Genomic DNA, 14,307 nt, shown 5'->3' on the forward strand with positions numbered 1-14,307 from the left:
CTATTATTTGCATGATAAAACTGACCAACTCTTTATTTCTTAATACGAACGCGTCTAGCAAAATAGGGTGCGAAAGACGAGAGGGCGGGGTTTGACGCAGTTTGTGCGCAGGAAGGGTGGTGCCTATTTTTCCGCAGTGAGAGTGACCTATGACTAATCCTTTTTTTATTTTGCAAATGGTCCTAGCCGCACTGTATGGCGAACACTTCTCCAGTGTAAAGCGACCACACTGCGATAACTCCTCCTTCACACCTATGGACTTACACCAACTCTCACATTGGGCTACTAATGAAAGTTGTGAGGATTTTTTTACTACTGGGCAAACTCTGGATAACAAAGTCATCTTATAATATACCAGCTACTGTGTATTTCTTTTGAAGTATTGTCATGTGTGATTTTCTTTATGCTTTTTTGACCATACTCGTTAAATTTGTGTCAAACAAAACCACGAAAGACGACATTTTTGTTTTACAGCTTTAAAACAAGTTTCTTCATCCCTCTGTTTATGCAAAAAAAAAAAACTGGATGAGCTGCCTGACTAAGCAGGATCCAATATGATCTCAGAGCTCTGTGCTTTGCCCAGGACGCCATTGTGCTTGATCTAACCATGCAGTGCATCTTCTGTTCATGGTTATGCCAAGCACCTTGGAGGCTTGTGAGCATTCTTCTTCTAACTTACCTACCCTGCTTATCGATGTTATCTGCCTTTTGATCTTATCAACCCAATGCCAATGCTGTACTTTATATAGAAAACTCAGATGACCTTTATCCAGGCCAATTGTTTACTCATCTAATCAGAGCACAAAACCAATATGTACCAAATAAATAAAGCAGAATATTACAGTCTTTAGAGAAAGGTCAGGATGGTAGAGATTGTGGATGCAGTTGTAGTACTGAAGGTCACAACTGACCATTAGAAATGTACGTTGAAAATCTCCTTTTGAGGAGTGGGTTACTGTATATTGGGAACCACCAACTGGTCTAAATGAAGGTTTTCTTCCCCTTTCTATACATATGAAATGTGAATTCTGCCATAGTCTGAAGTAGTCTGTCTTTATGTAGTCTGAAGCTCCAAAACAGATATGAAATAGTGGACAATGATGTATGGATGGATTAATTACTTTGTTTGGAAATATTGTAAATGTTTATGGAACGATGTTATTTTTGATTGGTCTTGTTATATAATTATATTATTAAATTATTGTTTATATAAAACTTGCAACACACCTGTTTGTATGGCCTGACAAACATCCCTTGTATGATTGAAATGTTTATTTAATTAAACCTGGGAGCATGACTAATTAAGTTGTCATCTAAGTTTCCTTTTGGCTATACACTTAGTTTTTTTTGTCTCAGCAGTCAGCACCAACTTCAATGTGCAACTTCAAAGTCATAGCAAACCATTAAAAAAAGATAATCTTGATTCTCTTAAGATGTCTGTAACTTAACACAGAATATGTTCTCGTTCAATATTTGTGACTGATATGTTTAATTTCATTTTTGTCTCATGATATAACATATGACCATTTCATTGATTCTGGGCCCTAATAAATATTATCTGAATATCCTGTGTGGCTGTCTAGCACCAATGAATATATTCTCTTTAATTAAGGGCAAGAATGAAACAAAACAAGTCAGGGAGATTGATGAGGCTTGAGGGGTTTATGAGTTTCATACAAATGAAGCCGTGTTATCTTCTGCAAGCTGGCTAGTTTCAAAATGGCAGATTTGTGGATATGATCAATTATACTAAGTGGTCAGTGGCTTTTAACTATGGCTTTTCATTTCAGCCTGTAGAGGTCACATGCTACAACTATTTGACTCAATTAAGAATGTGGGACACACTGTGTTATCTAAATCATAATGACACTGGACCATGCCCAATATGTATAAACTGATGGGGTTTAAGATTCTGTTCTAGATGTTATCAAATTATATAATTCTCTTGGTTCTATGTTGTGCATACCCATGTACATATAATCATTACTGAGAGATTTTTTTCTCTTCAGAATTATTTAAAAAATAAATACATACACAACTGTTGACATTGGTTTAGTAACCAGTTCTCTTAAAACGATTATGAACAGTCCATCAGAGTTTAACGGATGGGCTGACGAATAAGGGTAGTGATGAAGAACTGTCTTTTCACAAACCGTCTTAACACTGGAGTACTGACAACTCTGACAGCATTCCACCTTTGTCTTAACAATATAACCTTGCCAGCAGTGAATTTGTGTCAGTGTTTAAAAAATCACACCCTGTGTGAAGTGGGCGGTGTCTTGCTAGCTAATCACAATACTGAATGGAGTCAACCAATCATGTACAAAAGATAAATACATTTATTGAAACACTCTTTATGATGGACGAAACCATAACTTGAAAAAAACAAATATTTGTTTTTTTTCAAGTTATGGTTTCTTATATAGGGCTATGCACATGTGTCATGTGACACTGGCCAATCACAGTCCTGAATAGACTGTGATTGGCCAATCACAGCGCAGGATAATTGTACAAATTTCCTGGGCCCAGATCACAGCGCAGGAAAATGTACATTTTTCCAAATCTCACTTATAGGGGCGGTTTCACCGCCCAAAAATAGACTAGTAGTAGGGTTTTATCAGAATGAGTTAAGTCATAATACACTATGGAAACCATGGTAATTATCTCAGCTTTGTCTTAAATGCAGGTGTAACCTACTATACATGAAAATGATAATGGTTGTATTGAAAACCTCCCATTTGAGTTTCCAATCAGATATCTTTAGCCCTAGACTTGGGTGTTGCCCATTTTTCCTAGATCGGAGCCAGACAGAACATCCTTAATGCAAATGATATGGTGCTGGCCTGGATACATACATACAAATCAGGCAGTTATTAGTACAGGAAACCCAAGAAGACGACCATACAAATAGGTCCATCATATTCATTGAAGGTTGGCAAAGACTCACATTGATCTCAAAGTTACCAGTAACCTGGAAATAACCAAAGTGATCAAACCATGGCACAAAGTACTAGAAGGTTAAGTGATATTTGTTGGGTTATACCTAAATGTTTTTTGTTAAAAGGTTAAAGCACTATATTCTGATAGTAATCATTGCCAGTTATTTAATAAACAGAAAATACATTTTCAGGTGGGTGGCCAAATTTCAGCCAATCAGGAGAGAGTACCCATTTATCAGCTTACACTTCATAGTGTTCCAATTTTGTCTGCTCATTTCTTTGTGTCATCAAATTTCACTTGTTCATTCTGTATCGTCTGAGTTCTCTCTCCTGATTGGATAGAATTGGTATCCCAACCTGAAAATGCATTTTCTGTTAACTAAAGAGCTGGAGAGACAGGGAAACTCATTACTGGACAAACACTCTATATAATATATAAATGATTACTATCAGAATGTATTATTTAACACTTATTTTAAATGTAATTAAGACAATTTAACAGTAACAAATGTATTGGTAGCCAGTTAGGCAAAGACCTGGTAGGGTTCCAAGCAGATGCCACTTTTGATCACTTCCCCATGCATCTCAACACAGAGGAGGTTGTACAGATTAGCCATTTAGACTAGAATATAGCCACTGTCTTGCACTGGTACTTGCACCACTTCCACTTATCACTGTGTATGGGTACAACTGTAAGTAGTCACTGAAAGCCAGTAGTCACTGAAAGCCTTAAGTATAAACACAAAAATACCAAGATAAAATTGAAATTGGTTTATTGAACTTATTAGTTGTTCCATTTCAACATTTCTGTAAATCACATAGAAGTGCTCCAACTCATAGTTAATCAGTTTCTATACAATAATTATGCTATTTGTAATGCGATCAACATTAGTTTTGGTAATCACATTATACTGCTAACTCAAAATGTATTTGGACAAAAACTTCACTACTGCAGGTGGCAAACTACGTCTGTAAGTGACAAAGGGCACACCAGAATGCACTGCCTGAAGCTGAAAATTCTCAAACATAGCATACCCTTCCACCATAACCACACCTTACTGTTACCAAGATGTTTTTCTTTTCTGCCGAATTTAGTCATTGCCAATTCCCCCATACTTATATATTCCCCTTCACTGCCAACCTCTCATGTTGGTCTGGGGAAGGTGTGGCCAACCATGTTTCCTCCAATGCACATGTAGTCACCAGTCACAAGTGAGGAGTTTCACCTGTACATTGCATACAGAGGAACACACTATCCCTCCAAGTTTTGCTCCCTGGTCAACAGGCGCCCTGACCAACCTGTTGGAGTTGCTAGTTCAGTGAGAGAATATAGACACAGTTTCTCATTCACGAACATGGTGTTCACTGAATGTCCTGCCAAGCCGGAAACACTGCAGAGAAATCGAATCCGTCTCCAAGGTAAGAATGGCTTTTTCTTTACAAAAGTAGGAACACTTTATTCACTGAAGATATTAAGTCAACATATTTTAGACATGACAGGGATATATTATTAACTAATATGTAATACTTGTGTAGGATCCTTCTATTGACTTTATTAGCAATTATATATTTTTTAAGGACATTTTATCGAAGTCCATGCAATTAAGATGTACAAATTCACCCTCTAATTTTAGTTCGTTTTCTACAAACACAAACAAAAAAGGATGTCACGACACTTTGTCAGATTGTCAGGCTGTAAACAGTGTAGTCCAGTGGTGTCCAAAGTCCGGCCCGCGGGCCATTTGCGACCCGAGGACACATTTTATATACGGCCCTTGGCTTCATTCCTTAATTGTATTATGAACGGCCCGCCTGCACCTTCAAAAAAATAAAAATATTTATAAAAGTGAAAGTTGCATTTTCCTCCTTCGCCTTAGGATGGCAGCACCTTCTCTAGCTGTTGCTTAACCCTAAAACCGAAATAAAGTAACAATAAAACGCCCAAAAACGCCCACGTTTTCGCCCCCAAAATCCGCCTATAACCGAAAATTTTCGCGCACAAGCTGGCCCTTGGGTGTTTTCATATTTTCTAATTTGGCCCCCTTTGAAAAAAGTTTGGACACCACTGGTGTAGTCCATTAGGCTGTTACAACCCATGTGTAATATCACAACATTCATTAATACCCAGCCAACTCTTATTTAGAACAGCAACAAGTATGTTTAGTTACATACTACTAGGACCTACACTCAAAAACAAACAAAAAAAAATTGGAAAATGTTGCAGATGGGAAATGTTACGAACAACAAGCATTACTGTAGGATAAACATACAGGTACCATAATACAGGAAACGAAAATGCCTAGTATTCCAGCAGTGTAAACTATAGTGCAGTCTGTTGCAACAGTTTAATCATTACAGAATAATAATACATTAAAATTTAATGTATTATTTTTAACGGCATGGCACTTAAGGGGCCAGCTGTCTAGAGCAGGGTTCGTCTTGTCTGTATATCCTCACAAACGTAGATCACTTGAATGTCCACCTGTAAAAAAGTAGACCAATCACAGATCCCACGTGCATACAGCGAACCACACCGCTCCGCTGACGCTAACTACGCCAAATACACCTTGCAACATCAGCACACAAAGCTCACATTGGCATGTTAGCACATCATTGGTGATCTGTAGGCATTCAAGACAATGCATATCACGGTAGCCCAATGTGAAAGGATGAAACAAAGCAATTCCATCACTACAGTGAAGCAATGACATTCTAAGATGTAGGCTATTATATGTAGGGGGATTCAAGCCATCAATTTAGCCGTCTTAAAGCCTTTTCAATTGCACAGGGAAGCCATGTCTATATTAGACTGTGGCTGGTTTGTGAACATCAGGGTAGTCATCAACCAATCACAGCTGAGCTCTGAAAGGGGGGGGGGGGGACTGAGCTGAGGTAGGACAACTTTAGCAAATGCAATTCCACAAGGTTTTATGAGATTGCTCAAGTGCTATAAGTTTCTATGAAAGGGCGTTCATTTATCAGCAAGTGAGGTCAGATTCCATTGCTGGAAAAATCAAAAAGCCAAGCGCATTAGTACCATTTTATTGTTATTTGAGGTTTATTTGGTTGCCATAAGACACTATGCCCCTAAAATGGTGAGGGACTGGTTATCTATCTGGTTATCGGAAGGCTTTACATTAGGGGTGTGCCGATATATCGTCCCGCGATATATCGCGATACGTTTTCGTGACGATAAGTATCGTTTTGGAGAGAAAAAAAAAAAAAATATATATATATATATATATATATATATATATATATATATATATATATTTTTTTTTTTACAATAATAATAAGGAGGCATGAAAACAGCCCCGAGGTGAAAAGGGTGACAACATGTTGTTGTCACGGGACAACATGTTGTTGTTACGGGTCAGGTGTCACACTATTGCCCTATTTGGATTCAAAACGGCTAGTGGAAGCTGAAAAGCTACAAGTTTTTATGTCAGAATAATGCAAAAACTGAAATATTTGTTTGCATTTGCTTTTTTTCCTCCCCATATATTTTCATAATAAGAAAGTGCGTATCGTATCGAAGTTGTGTGCCCAATATCGTATCGTGTCGTTTCGTGAAATTAGTGTATCGGCACACCCCTACTTTACATCGATGAACCCTGGCAATTACAAACACACAAATATGTTGGGAGAACTTGGGACGGACAGCATGAAATCTGGGTATTGCCAAAAAGCAAAACATTTCCATCCCCATACTGTAAGAGAAGGAACCCATGAGAGAGGATCTTAAGTCAACTGCTTTCTGAAAGTCAGTATACCAGCCGGTATTAAGGTTCAATCTTGCGGACAAACTTTCCATTTCAAAACTGAATGTTTTCAGTTCAATTTAATATTTCTGTTAATAATTCCATTGAGTTGTATACAACTATCCATCCATACACCATTATGTCCCATCACTCTGTTGCAATGTTGGCATCTGTTGACCAGTCATTTAAGTAATACTTAGACTGCAGTGTAGTTTTACAAGTGAGTCTGTGTTAAAACTTACAGGGAAACAATTTTCAACTTCAATCCCATTGCTCTGATGTGAACAGATCACTGTGGCAAAAAAAGCTTATAACCAGCTTATAACCTACAGTATCTACTTTTGACTGGACAGGACACATTATAGTAATGGCTGCTTATAATTCAAATAAATATAATTTATAAATACCCAAGTGTTACCCCATTATTCCCATTATTTTGTCGTTCTACGTTGATGTACTACATTACTGTACCCTGTCATAATCTTATGTACCACCATAATGATGCCATAATTGGAGGGCTATAATCTTAAGTGTTGCCAACTCACTGATAAATTATATCAAGTCGAGTGTACAAGACATTGACAAGTTCATAGTAAGTCCACTTCCTCACAGGGAATCCATAACGGATTTAAAGAAATAGCCGGCAGAGGATGGTTCATACAGTATTGTCCTCCTTTATGGAAACGTTCTGTATGGTATCCCATGTTAGATGAATGTTACATTGACAGTACGTAATGCTCGTGTGAGAGGTGTCTAAAGCACACAAGATTAGGCATTTGGGAACGATAAATTATGTATTTGCGATGTCCAGAAATCATATATGCCGCTGTCACAGCCACTTGCATTACTTTGCGCATTCAGCTAGCTCCAATCACACAGTAGACACTACCTTTACATTCAGCTAGCTCAAATCAGAATGTAGACCACATGTACCACAGCAGAGGTTGCTAGTGGTACATGCAGAGTTGGCCTTTGAAAAGTAAGAGACATTGCCACCAGACATTACAGTGTTAATTCAATAGGAGTAACAAGAAGGTACTGTGATAAACATCTACATAATGTGAGAAACAGTGCTTTGGCAAAAGCAACTCTACAATAAAAAGGTTCAGTCTTGCTGGTTGGTGCCGTCATTACAGTATTAGGTAAAAGGAGGCTGGAGGGAGGTCTCACCCTTCAGGATATCGGTTGGCAAAGCAAAAATAGTGGCAAGACGGGCAGTGTGAAATAACTTCCTTGTAGTAGTCTCTTCTCTTTTTTCCCACAAAGGGTGCACATACTGTCACAAATGGGTTCCACTGTTCTTATGACCACTTATCCAGGACCAATATAGCTATATCAGCGGATGCAGGTCTTTGTATCTTCAAAGTAGGTTATGACTTGATTTGATATTCCCCATAACCACAACTAATCCATGAGCTTGGAGACAGTTTAATTAGAGAGAACCCCTTCCAAACTGATCCCTTAGTCTCAAGCATAGATCTGGCCAGAATCTCCTGTGCGAGTGTCCCCAGTGAGGCGTTCCTGGCTTCCCTGGCGGGTAGCATCGATGGGCTTTGTAACACCTGTGTAGTCATGGATCCCAACTTCCAAGTTCTTGGCTCTCAAAGCCGCAGCATGTAGTTTGTCCAAAAAGTCAGGCATACCTACCAGATAGAGGTATAAATGTTTGAATACCAGTGCTAAATATAGTCAAAGGAAAAAAAACGTTGATTGTGGGCTGAAACGTAGGCCTATTAGAACTGTGAATTATTGTGCAACTGCTATTGTCCGGAGGAATGGAAAAAAGCATTTCTGCCATACGGAAGCAGAGCAGCATGGCCCATTTCCTGCACTGATAATGTTACACCTGCTGCTACTTAGCTAGTAGTTAGTTAACATTAAACAATGTAAAACTAAGCACACTACTAACAGCACCACCTAGTACCACTACCTACAAGGCCAGCTAATGTTAAAAGCAAGAACCATATATGAAACATATTTTTCTGTTAGCCAGCCAACAGAAAGAATTGTGCAGGTTGAAAGTGTAACACGCATCAGTCCAAATGAGACGAAAGGGGACTAATGTGTAACTCTTATGATTAGCATTTAGTGCACATTTGATCTGTCAACCTTGAATCTGTTCTTATTAATACTAGAGATCACGAAACATGGTGGTACTTCTAGGTTTAATGTGTATTCATAAGAGAGAGAGGACATAAAGCCCCCATCGCTTGAACTACATCAAGTGCAAGCGAAACACAAATACTTTTTTCTTCTTCTATTTTTATGGTGAATATTTTGACGAGAGGTTGTGCATGTTCGTGTGTACTATTTAAAATGTGTTAAAGGAAACCACGAAAATAAAAGCCCAAATGCTCTGGTCGTGTGATTCCTTAAAAAAAAACAGTAGTCCTTTTTAACATAGGACGCATGAATCCTGTATGACAACTAGACCAGTGTAAATAACTTACCACTAGACACCATCCAGCTCACACAGTAACGAGGAAAGGAAGTTTGAGGGTCATCGCTGTAGGTGAGCAGATAATCAAAACCATTCTGTGTAGAAAAGAAAAACACAAGGTCACCAATAGCTGAAGAACACAAACCTGTATGTAAAGCAAACTTCAAGTGCTAAAACATTCATCACCCACCTCATCAAAGGACTTGTGAGGACGGATTACCATCTTTGACTCGTATGAATTGACTCTGACAAAGTCCTGAGATTCTGGGACCCGAGGATGCTGCACAGCTCTTTAACAAAAACAAAATGTATACTGTGACAGAATATATATACTGCATGTCAAAGATACAAATATACAATGCCGTTTTTTTAAAATGGATCAAATTCAAACCATACTTGTCTCTTTTAAAAATGATAAGTAAAAAGGTACCCACCTTGATACCAAGGTCATCAGGTTGTTCTCTAGGTCAACATCATAGCGGCGCACATACACATAGTCCCTCGAGTACATGGGATACTGTCAGGGGTAGCCATAAAATACAAAACTCTTTAACAGACATCACTTGTAAAATTGTGTGTGGACAAATTGCATTTAGCAGATGTAAGGCAAGGGTGCTCCAATATATAATAGTATAGATTGCATTTAGGTAATGAGCGCCATACTTCTGTGTTTGTCGACAACCACCTACTTTGCTAGGGTACCTGATGACACTTATTTCTATGGACAGATTGGACACCATAATCAACACATCTTATATGGACAAAATGCATATTGGATGCCCCCATGGATTGGTTATTTCCTCTGTGTTTGACATGGAAGCACAGTGACGCTATAAATGAAACTATCCTTTCTATACCGTTATATTCCTATGGGTGCCACTATGAACACATAACTTTAATGAAGTCGGCCTCTTATCTCTGAGTGAAATGTAATAATAAGCAACAGAAACTTACAGGGAAGTGTGTGGCCCAGTGTATAACTTCGGTGCCTGTGTTGACCTCTCTGTCTACCACCTCAAGCTTGATAACCAGAGCATCCCACTTCTTCCTGTACTCGGTATCCAACTGGGGGGAGGAGGAGGGAAACGTGAGAACAGCAGTTTATAGTACTCATTATGTGCACAGACCTAGAGGGTTATATTCTACAGTTACTTTATACACAGAGCTTAAGTCTTTCAAGCCAAATCAAATCTCAAGTCAATCAAGACAGGTCCAAGTCTTTCAGGGCAAGTGGCATCATGTCAAGTCTTAAAGGGATAGTTCACCCAAATAATTACTTTTTTTCCCTATCGATTAGTCACCCCATGGAGACTTAAGTTGAATTCATGGATATTTTTTTGTTTTTATCACATTCCTAAGCCAATAATTTGATGACCAGCAGACCGGTAGGCAGCGGTTCCGGTAGGAGACACAAAGGAGACTCTTTGTGTCTCCTAGCGGAACCGCTGCCGGTCATCAAATTATTGGCTTAGGAATGCGACAAAATAAAAAAAAAGTCCTTTTGGGGATGAGCTATCCCTTTAAAGGCCCATTCCATTGACAAATGTGACTTTTTTTTAAATGTGGTTATGTAATATTTGGCCAGTGTATTGGCATGTGATCGCCAAACAAAAGAATTAGACAATTATTTCACAAATAGCTTCTGCTGCATTGCTGTATTCAAGGGATAGTTTTCCATCAATTACACACCCCATGAAGCCTTGAATTCATGGAATCCGGCAGAGAGATGCTAATGTCTCCGGTAAGAGACTCAAAGTTGACACTTTGAGTCTGCTACCGGAGCCGCTGCCGGTCATCAAATTATTGGCTTAGGAATGCGACAAAAACTATTCAAGTCTCCATGGGGTGTGTAATCGAAAGAAAAAAAGTCATTTTGGGGATGAACTATCCCTTTAAAGGCTTGGAATGTCAATCAAATGTAATTCTTTACATCACGAATAACGGGAATAACTATGTAGTAAGTGCTGCACCCATGTGCTTTTGTTAAGTGTTTAATTGCCGTGCTGGTCTCACCCGTTTTCAGCCCTATATAATGAGTCTGTTGTTTTGTATTCATTTAGCCCTGATGAAGATCTCTTGTGGTAGAAACATGTTGGTTTAAAAAAGGCTGCTCCCTCTTTTAACTCTGAGTGCTCGGATCTCCAATCTGACATCTTATCCCGTCTGATCCAGGAGCACCTTTTAATATTTCAACTTTGTTGACTTTTGCATCTCCGGTGAGCACCTGGTTGTCTCGTTCTCTCTATCATTCAAAGTTGTTGTGACTGTAAACACGCCTGCAACCAGGCAGGTCACTTAAAAACAAATTCTTATCGACTTGGGAGCGAAGAATAAGTTGCTGACGATTCATTTGTTTTTGTAGTTATTACTTATTGTGTATTCTCTACAATAAGAGCATACACTATTAGGCTATATAAAAACAAGGCAAGAAACAACACTCACAAAACATGACTAACAAAATCAAAGACAGTTGTTTTTAAGTCTTTCAGTGCAAGTCAAAGTCACGTCTCAAGTCATATTTACTACCTTTAGTTAACCAAGCAGGCCACAACAAATTACTATTTGCAAAGGGCGGCCTGGCAAGAGGCAAGGCTCTTGAACGCTCGAGGTAGGGAGAAGGCCAACACACACATACAAACATCAAGGACAGATGGCCATTGGCCAACATTATATAAGGGAGGGTCTGGGTTGAGTAGGGTGGTGGGGCAATGTGCAGAAATAAATAGCATGTCAAGTCTGTCAGGAAAGTCAGGAAAAGTCTGTCAGGAAAAGTTGAAAGTCCAATTTTAGTCCAAGTCTCTTGTCTACAGCACAAACATATTTGTGGAGTAAGAAATCTGAAATATTGTAAGTATTAAAAGGTACTCCAATGCAACTCCTTGCAACAGGCCAGTCCACACCAATTAAGGCCAGTCGACAGTCGACACCAATGCAACTCCTTACAACTGCCATTGGGGATAACGGTTGCAAGTAGTTGCATGTTGCAAGGAATTGCATTGGTGTGGACTGGCCTTCAGATTCCTACAATCAATTGTATTTGGGTGAGGAGTCATCACTAGATACACTGGCTGGCACACTAATTTATTACATTTTTACGTTCTTTCCGTAATTCATAGCTTCTGATAATCATATAAGGAAGATTTAGAAGCACTGTACCTGAACATTGAAGAACTGTCTTGGTGTGACATCAGTGTAGGAGCCCAATACTGTAGCAAAATGCAAAGAAAAGCATAATACTTATGAAACTTGACATTCAGTTGACATTCATGTCAATACATGAACATGAAGAGATGACTGGGAAAACAGAGCAGCACATGTATAACTCAGATAGCAGTAAGCTGCATGGCATGCACATGTCAAGATTCAGGTTTCACATGCCACAGAGACTGTTGAGTTGTTGTCTGACCTCTGTATTCATACAAGTGGCTATTAGGAATTGGCCGCTTCCACACTTTGAAGTCTTTTTTCTCCATCACAATTTCCCAGCCAGGTTCCACTTGTACTGCCACTGATGACGACTTGCTTAATTTTTTCACAGCCTCCAGCGCTTGAAGCTCTAGTCCACATCTTAAAAATAATTCAAAAGTGGAAGCAAATTAATACATATTTTTTTCGTCACAGAACACTATTTGAGACATTTTATCCCCCAACAATCAGAACACAAAGATCTACTTTTGAACATACCTCCAGTGGTGGAAAGTAACTACACATTTACTGTACTTAAGTACAATTTTGAGGTACTTTTACTTTACTGGAGTATTTCCAATTTTCAGTACTTCTACTTTTACTCCACTACATCTCAGAGGCAAATACAGTATTTTTACTCCACTACAGTTATTTGACAACATAAGTTACTACCAGTAGTTACTTTGTAGAATTTGATATTACAAAACATACATTAACCACTTCAGCCCTATATACATTACGGCCATTTGAAAATAGCCGACCTACAAGCTCACAATGCTCGAGATGCCATGCATTATGAGCTTGTAGATCTGCTATTTTCAAAAGATTTGTATACATTTGAAAACTTGTGAAAGGGGACATTCTGCATAATGGGTACTTTAAGGATACTTTGATGCCAATTATTTTGTACTTTTACACAAGTACATTTTGAATTCTGGACTTTTACTTGTAACAGAGTATTCCTACATAGCATTATTGATATATTTTTTTTACTAAAAACGTGAGTACTTTTTCCACCACTGGACCCCCAACAATCATCAGAACACAAAAATCAAACTTTTTTCCCCAACATACCTCCGAATCTCTTCATCCTGGATCCTTTCACTCTCCCACATAAAGACACCAGCCAGGGCTGCGACCAGTTTCCCCGAGCGGGCGTGCTCTCTGTGCAGCCTGCGCCATAGGCTGCCCACCAGGGTCCACCTGGTCCGCTCAGAGTACAGGTTGGAGTAAAGCTCCCCGATCTGATAGGCCCGTCGGAGCCTCTGGCCGGTGACAAAGCTGCAGTGGTTGGCGAGTATGGACAGCAAGCCCTGCTTCTTCTTACCAGACGCCCTCGCAGCTGCCTCGCCCCCCGCGCCCACACCTGCTCTCTGGAGCCATGACAACAGCAGGCCCATACTTCTGCCTAGCCATGCGGCCCTTTTTTGGGGTTCCCCATTGCTGGCGTTCCTCCTTAACGCACCGTTGGTGTTGTTGTGGTATCTCACTGCCTTGGAACCGATATCACAAATCGGACGCCTGGGCATTGACTGGAACATGTTGCTGATAGTCGTTTACGTAATTTCAAAAGATAAATGGGCACGGAATGAGAGCTATAAGTGCTGCAGCTGTAACTAACCGATGTTCTGCAGAGATACTACATAATCCACAAGACGTACGGTTTACGAACTGTCAACTGTCACAAATGTAACAACAAAATATGTCACGACTTCCGTAATTTTAAGATGCCTTTGTATAAGCACACGTTCTACTACAGCATAGTGGCTAGCTAGTGTTAGCTGACAACCATACTAACGCGTGCACGAATACAACTCAATTACCTTTCTAACTATTTTTTAGCCAATTAGTTGCACCTTCTAGAATTATCGACCTGGATATTCGGATATGACGTTTATTCGTTGTAGCTGTCCCACTAGATAGCCCCGCGTTGGCCACACACACTCGCACTGGTGTTTGACCTCGTCAATCCCCCTGTCCC

At 39.4% G+C, this 14,307-nt stretch overlaps 1 protein-coding gene across 2 annotated transcripts; it reads right to left on the reverse strand.

Moving 5' to 3' along the window:
• Positions 1–6,264: 6,264 nt before the first annotated feature.
• On the reverse strand, positions 6,265–14,307 carry stard7 (StAR related lipid transfer domain containing 7). Of its 2 annotated transcripts, XR_013932577.1 has the most exons (9): positions 13,401–14,307; positions 12,547–12,707; positions 12,297–12,346; positions 10,095–10,205; positions 9,575–9,657; positions 9,331–9,430; positions 9,151–9,235; positions 7,009–8,343; positions 6,265–6,926 (listed from the first exon to the last, which is right to left on the reverse strand). XR_013932577.1 is itself a non-coding variant. In XM_080420486.1 (8 exons), the coding sequence occupies exons 1-8, from the start codon at positions 13,865–13,867 to the stop codon at positions 8,168–8,170; spliced, it is 1,233 nt and encodes a 410-aa protein (XP_080276612.1). In that variant the 5' UTR covers positions 13,868–14,307; the 3' UTR covers positions 6,265–8,167. The 2 variants fall into 2 exon arrangements, 1 of the variants encoding a protein (XP_080276612.1); XM_080420486.1 differs by having other exon boundaries at positions 6,265–8,343.

Source organism: Gymnoscopelus braueri, assembly GCF_963280865.1.
Source record: "Gymnoscopelus braueri genome assembly, chromosome: 22".
Lineage (NCBI taxonomy): Eukaryota > Metazoa > Chordata > Actinopteri > Myctophiformes > Myctophidae > Gymnoscopelus > Gymnoscopelus braueri.

Excerpts from the sequence above, each read along its gene's own strand:
- stard7 (XM_080420486.1), bottom strand. The coding sequence starts at position 13,867 with ATGTTCCAGTCAATGCCCAGGCGTCCGATTTGTGATATCGGTTCCAAG. Across the intron at positions 12,347-12,546 it reads CCACTTGTATGAATACAGAG|TATTGGGCTCCTACACTGAT; the intron begins GTCAGACAACAA and ends ATTTTGCTACAG. Across the intron at positions 8,344-9,150 it reads GAGCTGGATGGTGTCTAGTG|GTATGCCTGACTTTTTGGAC; the intron begins GTAAGTTATTTA and ends TCTATCTGGTAG.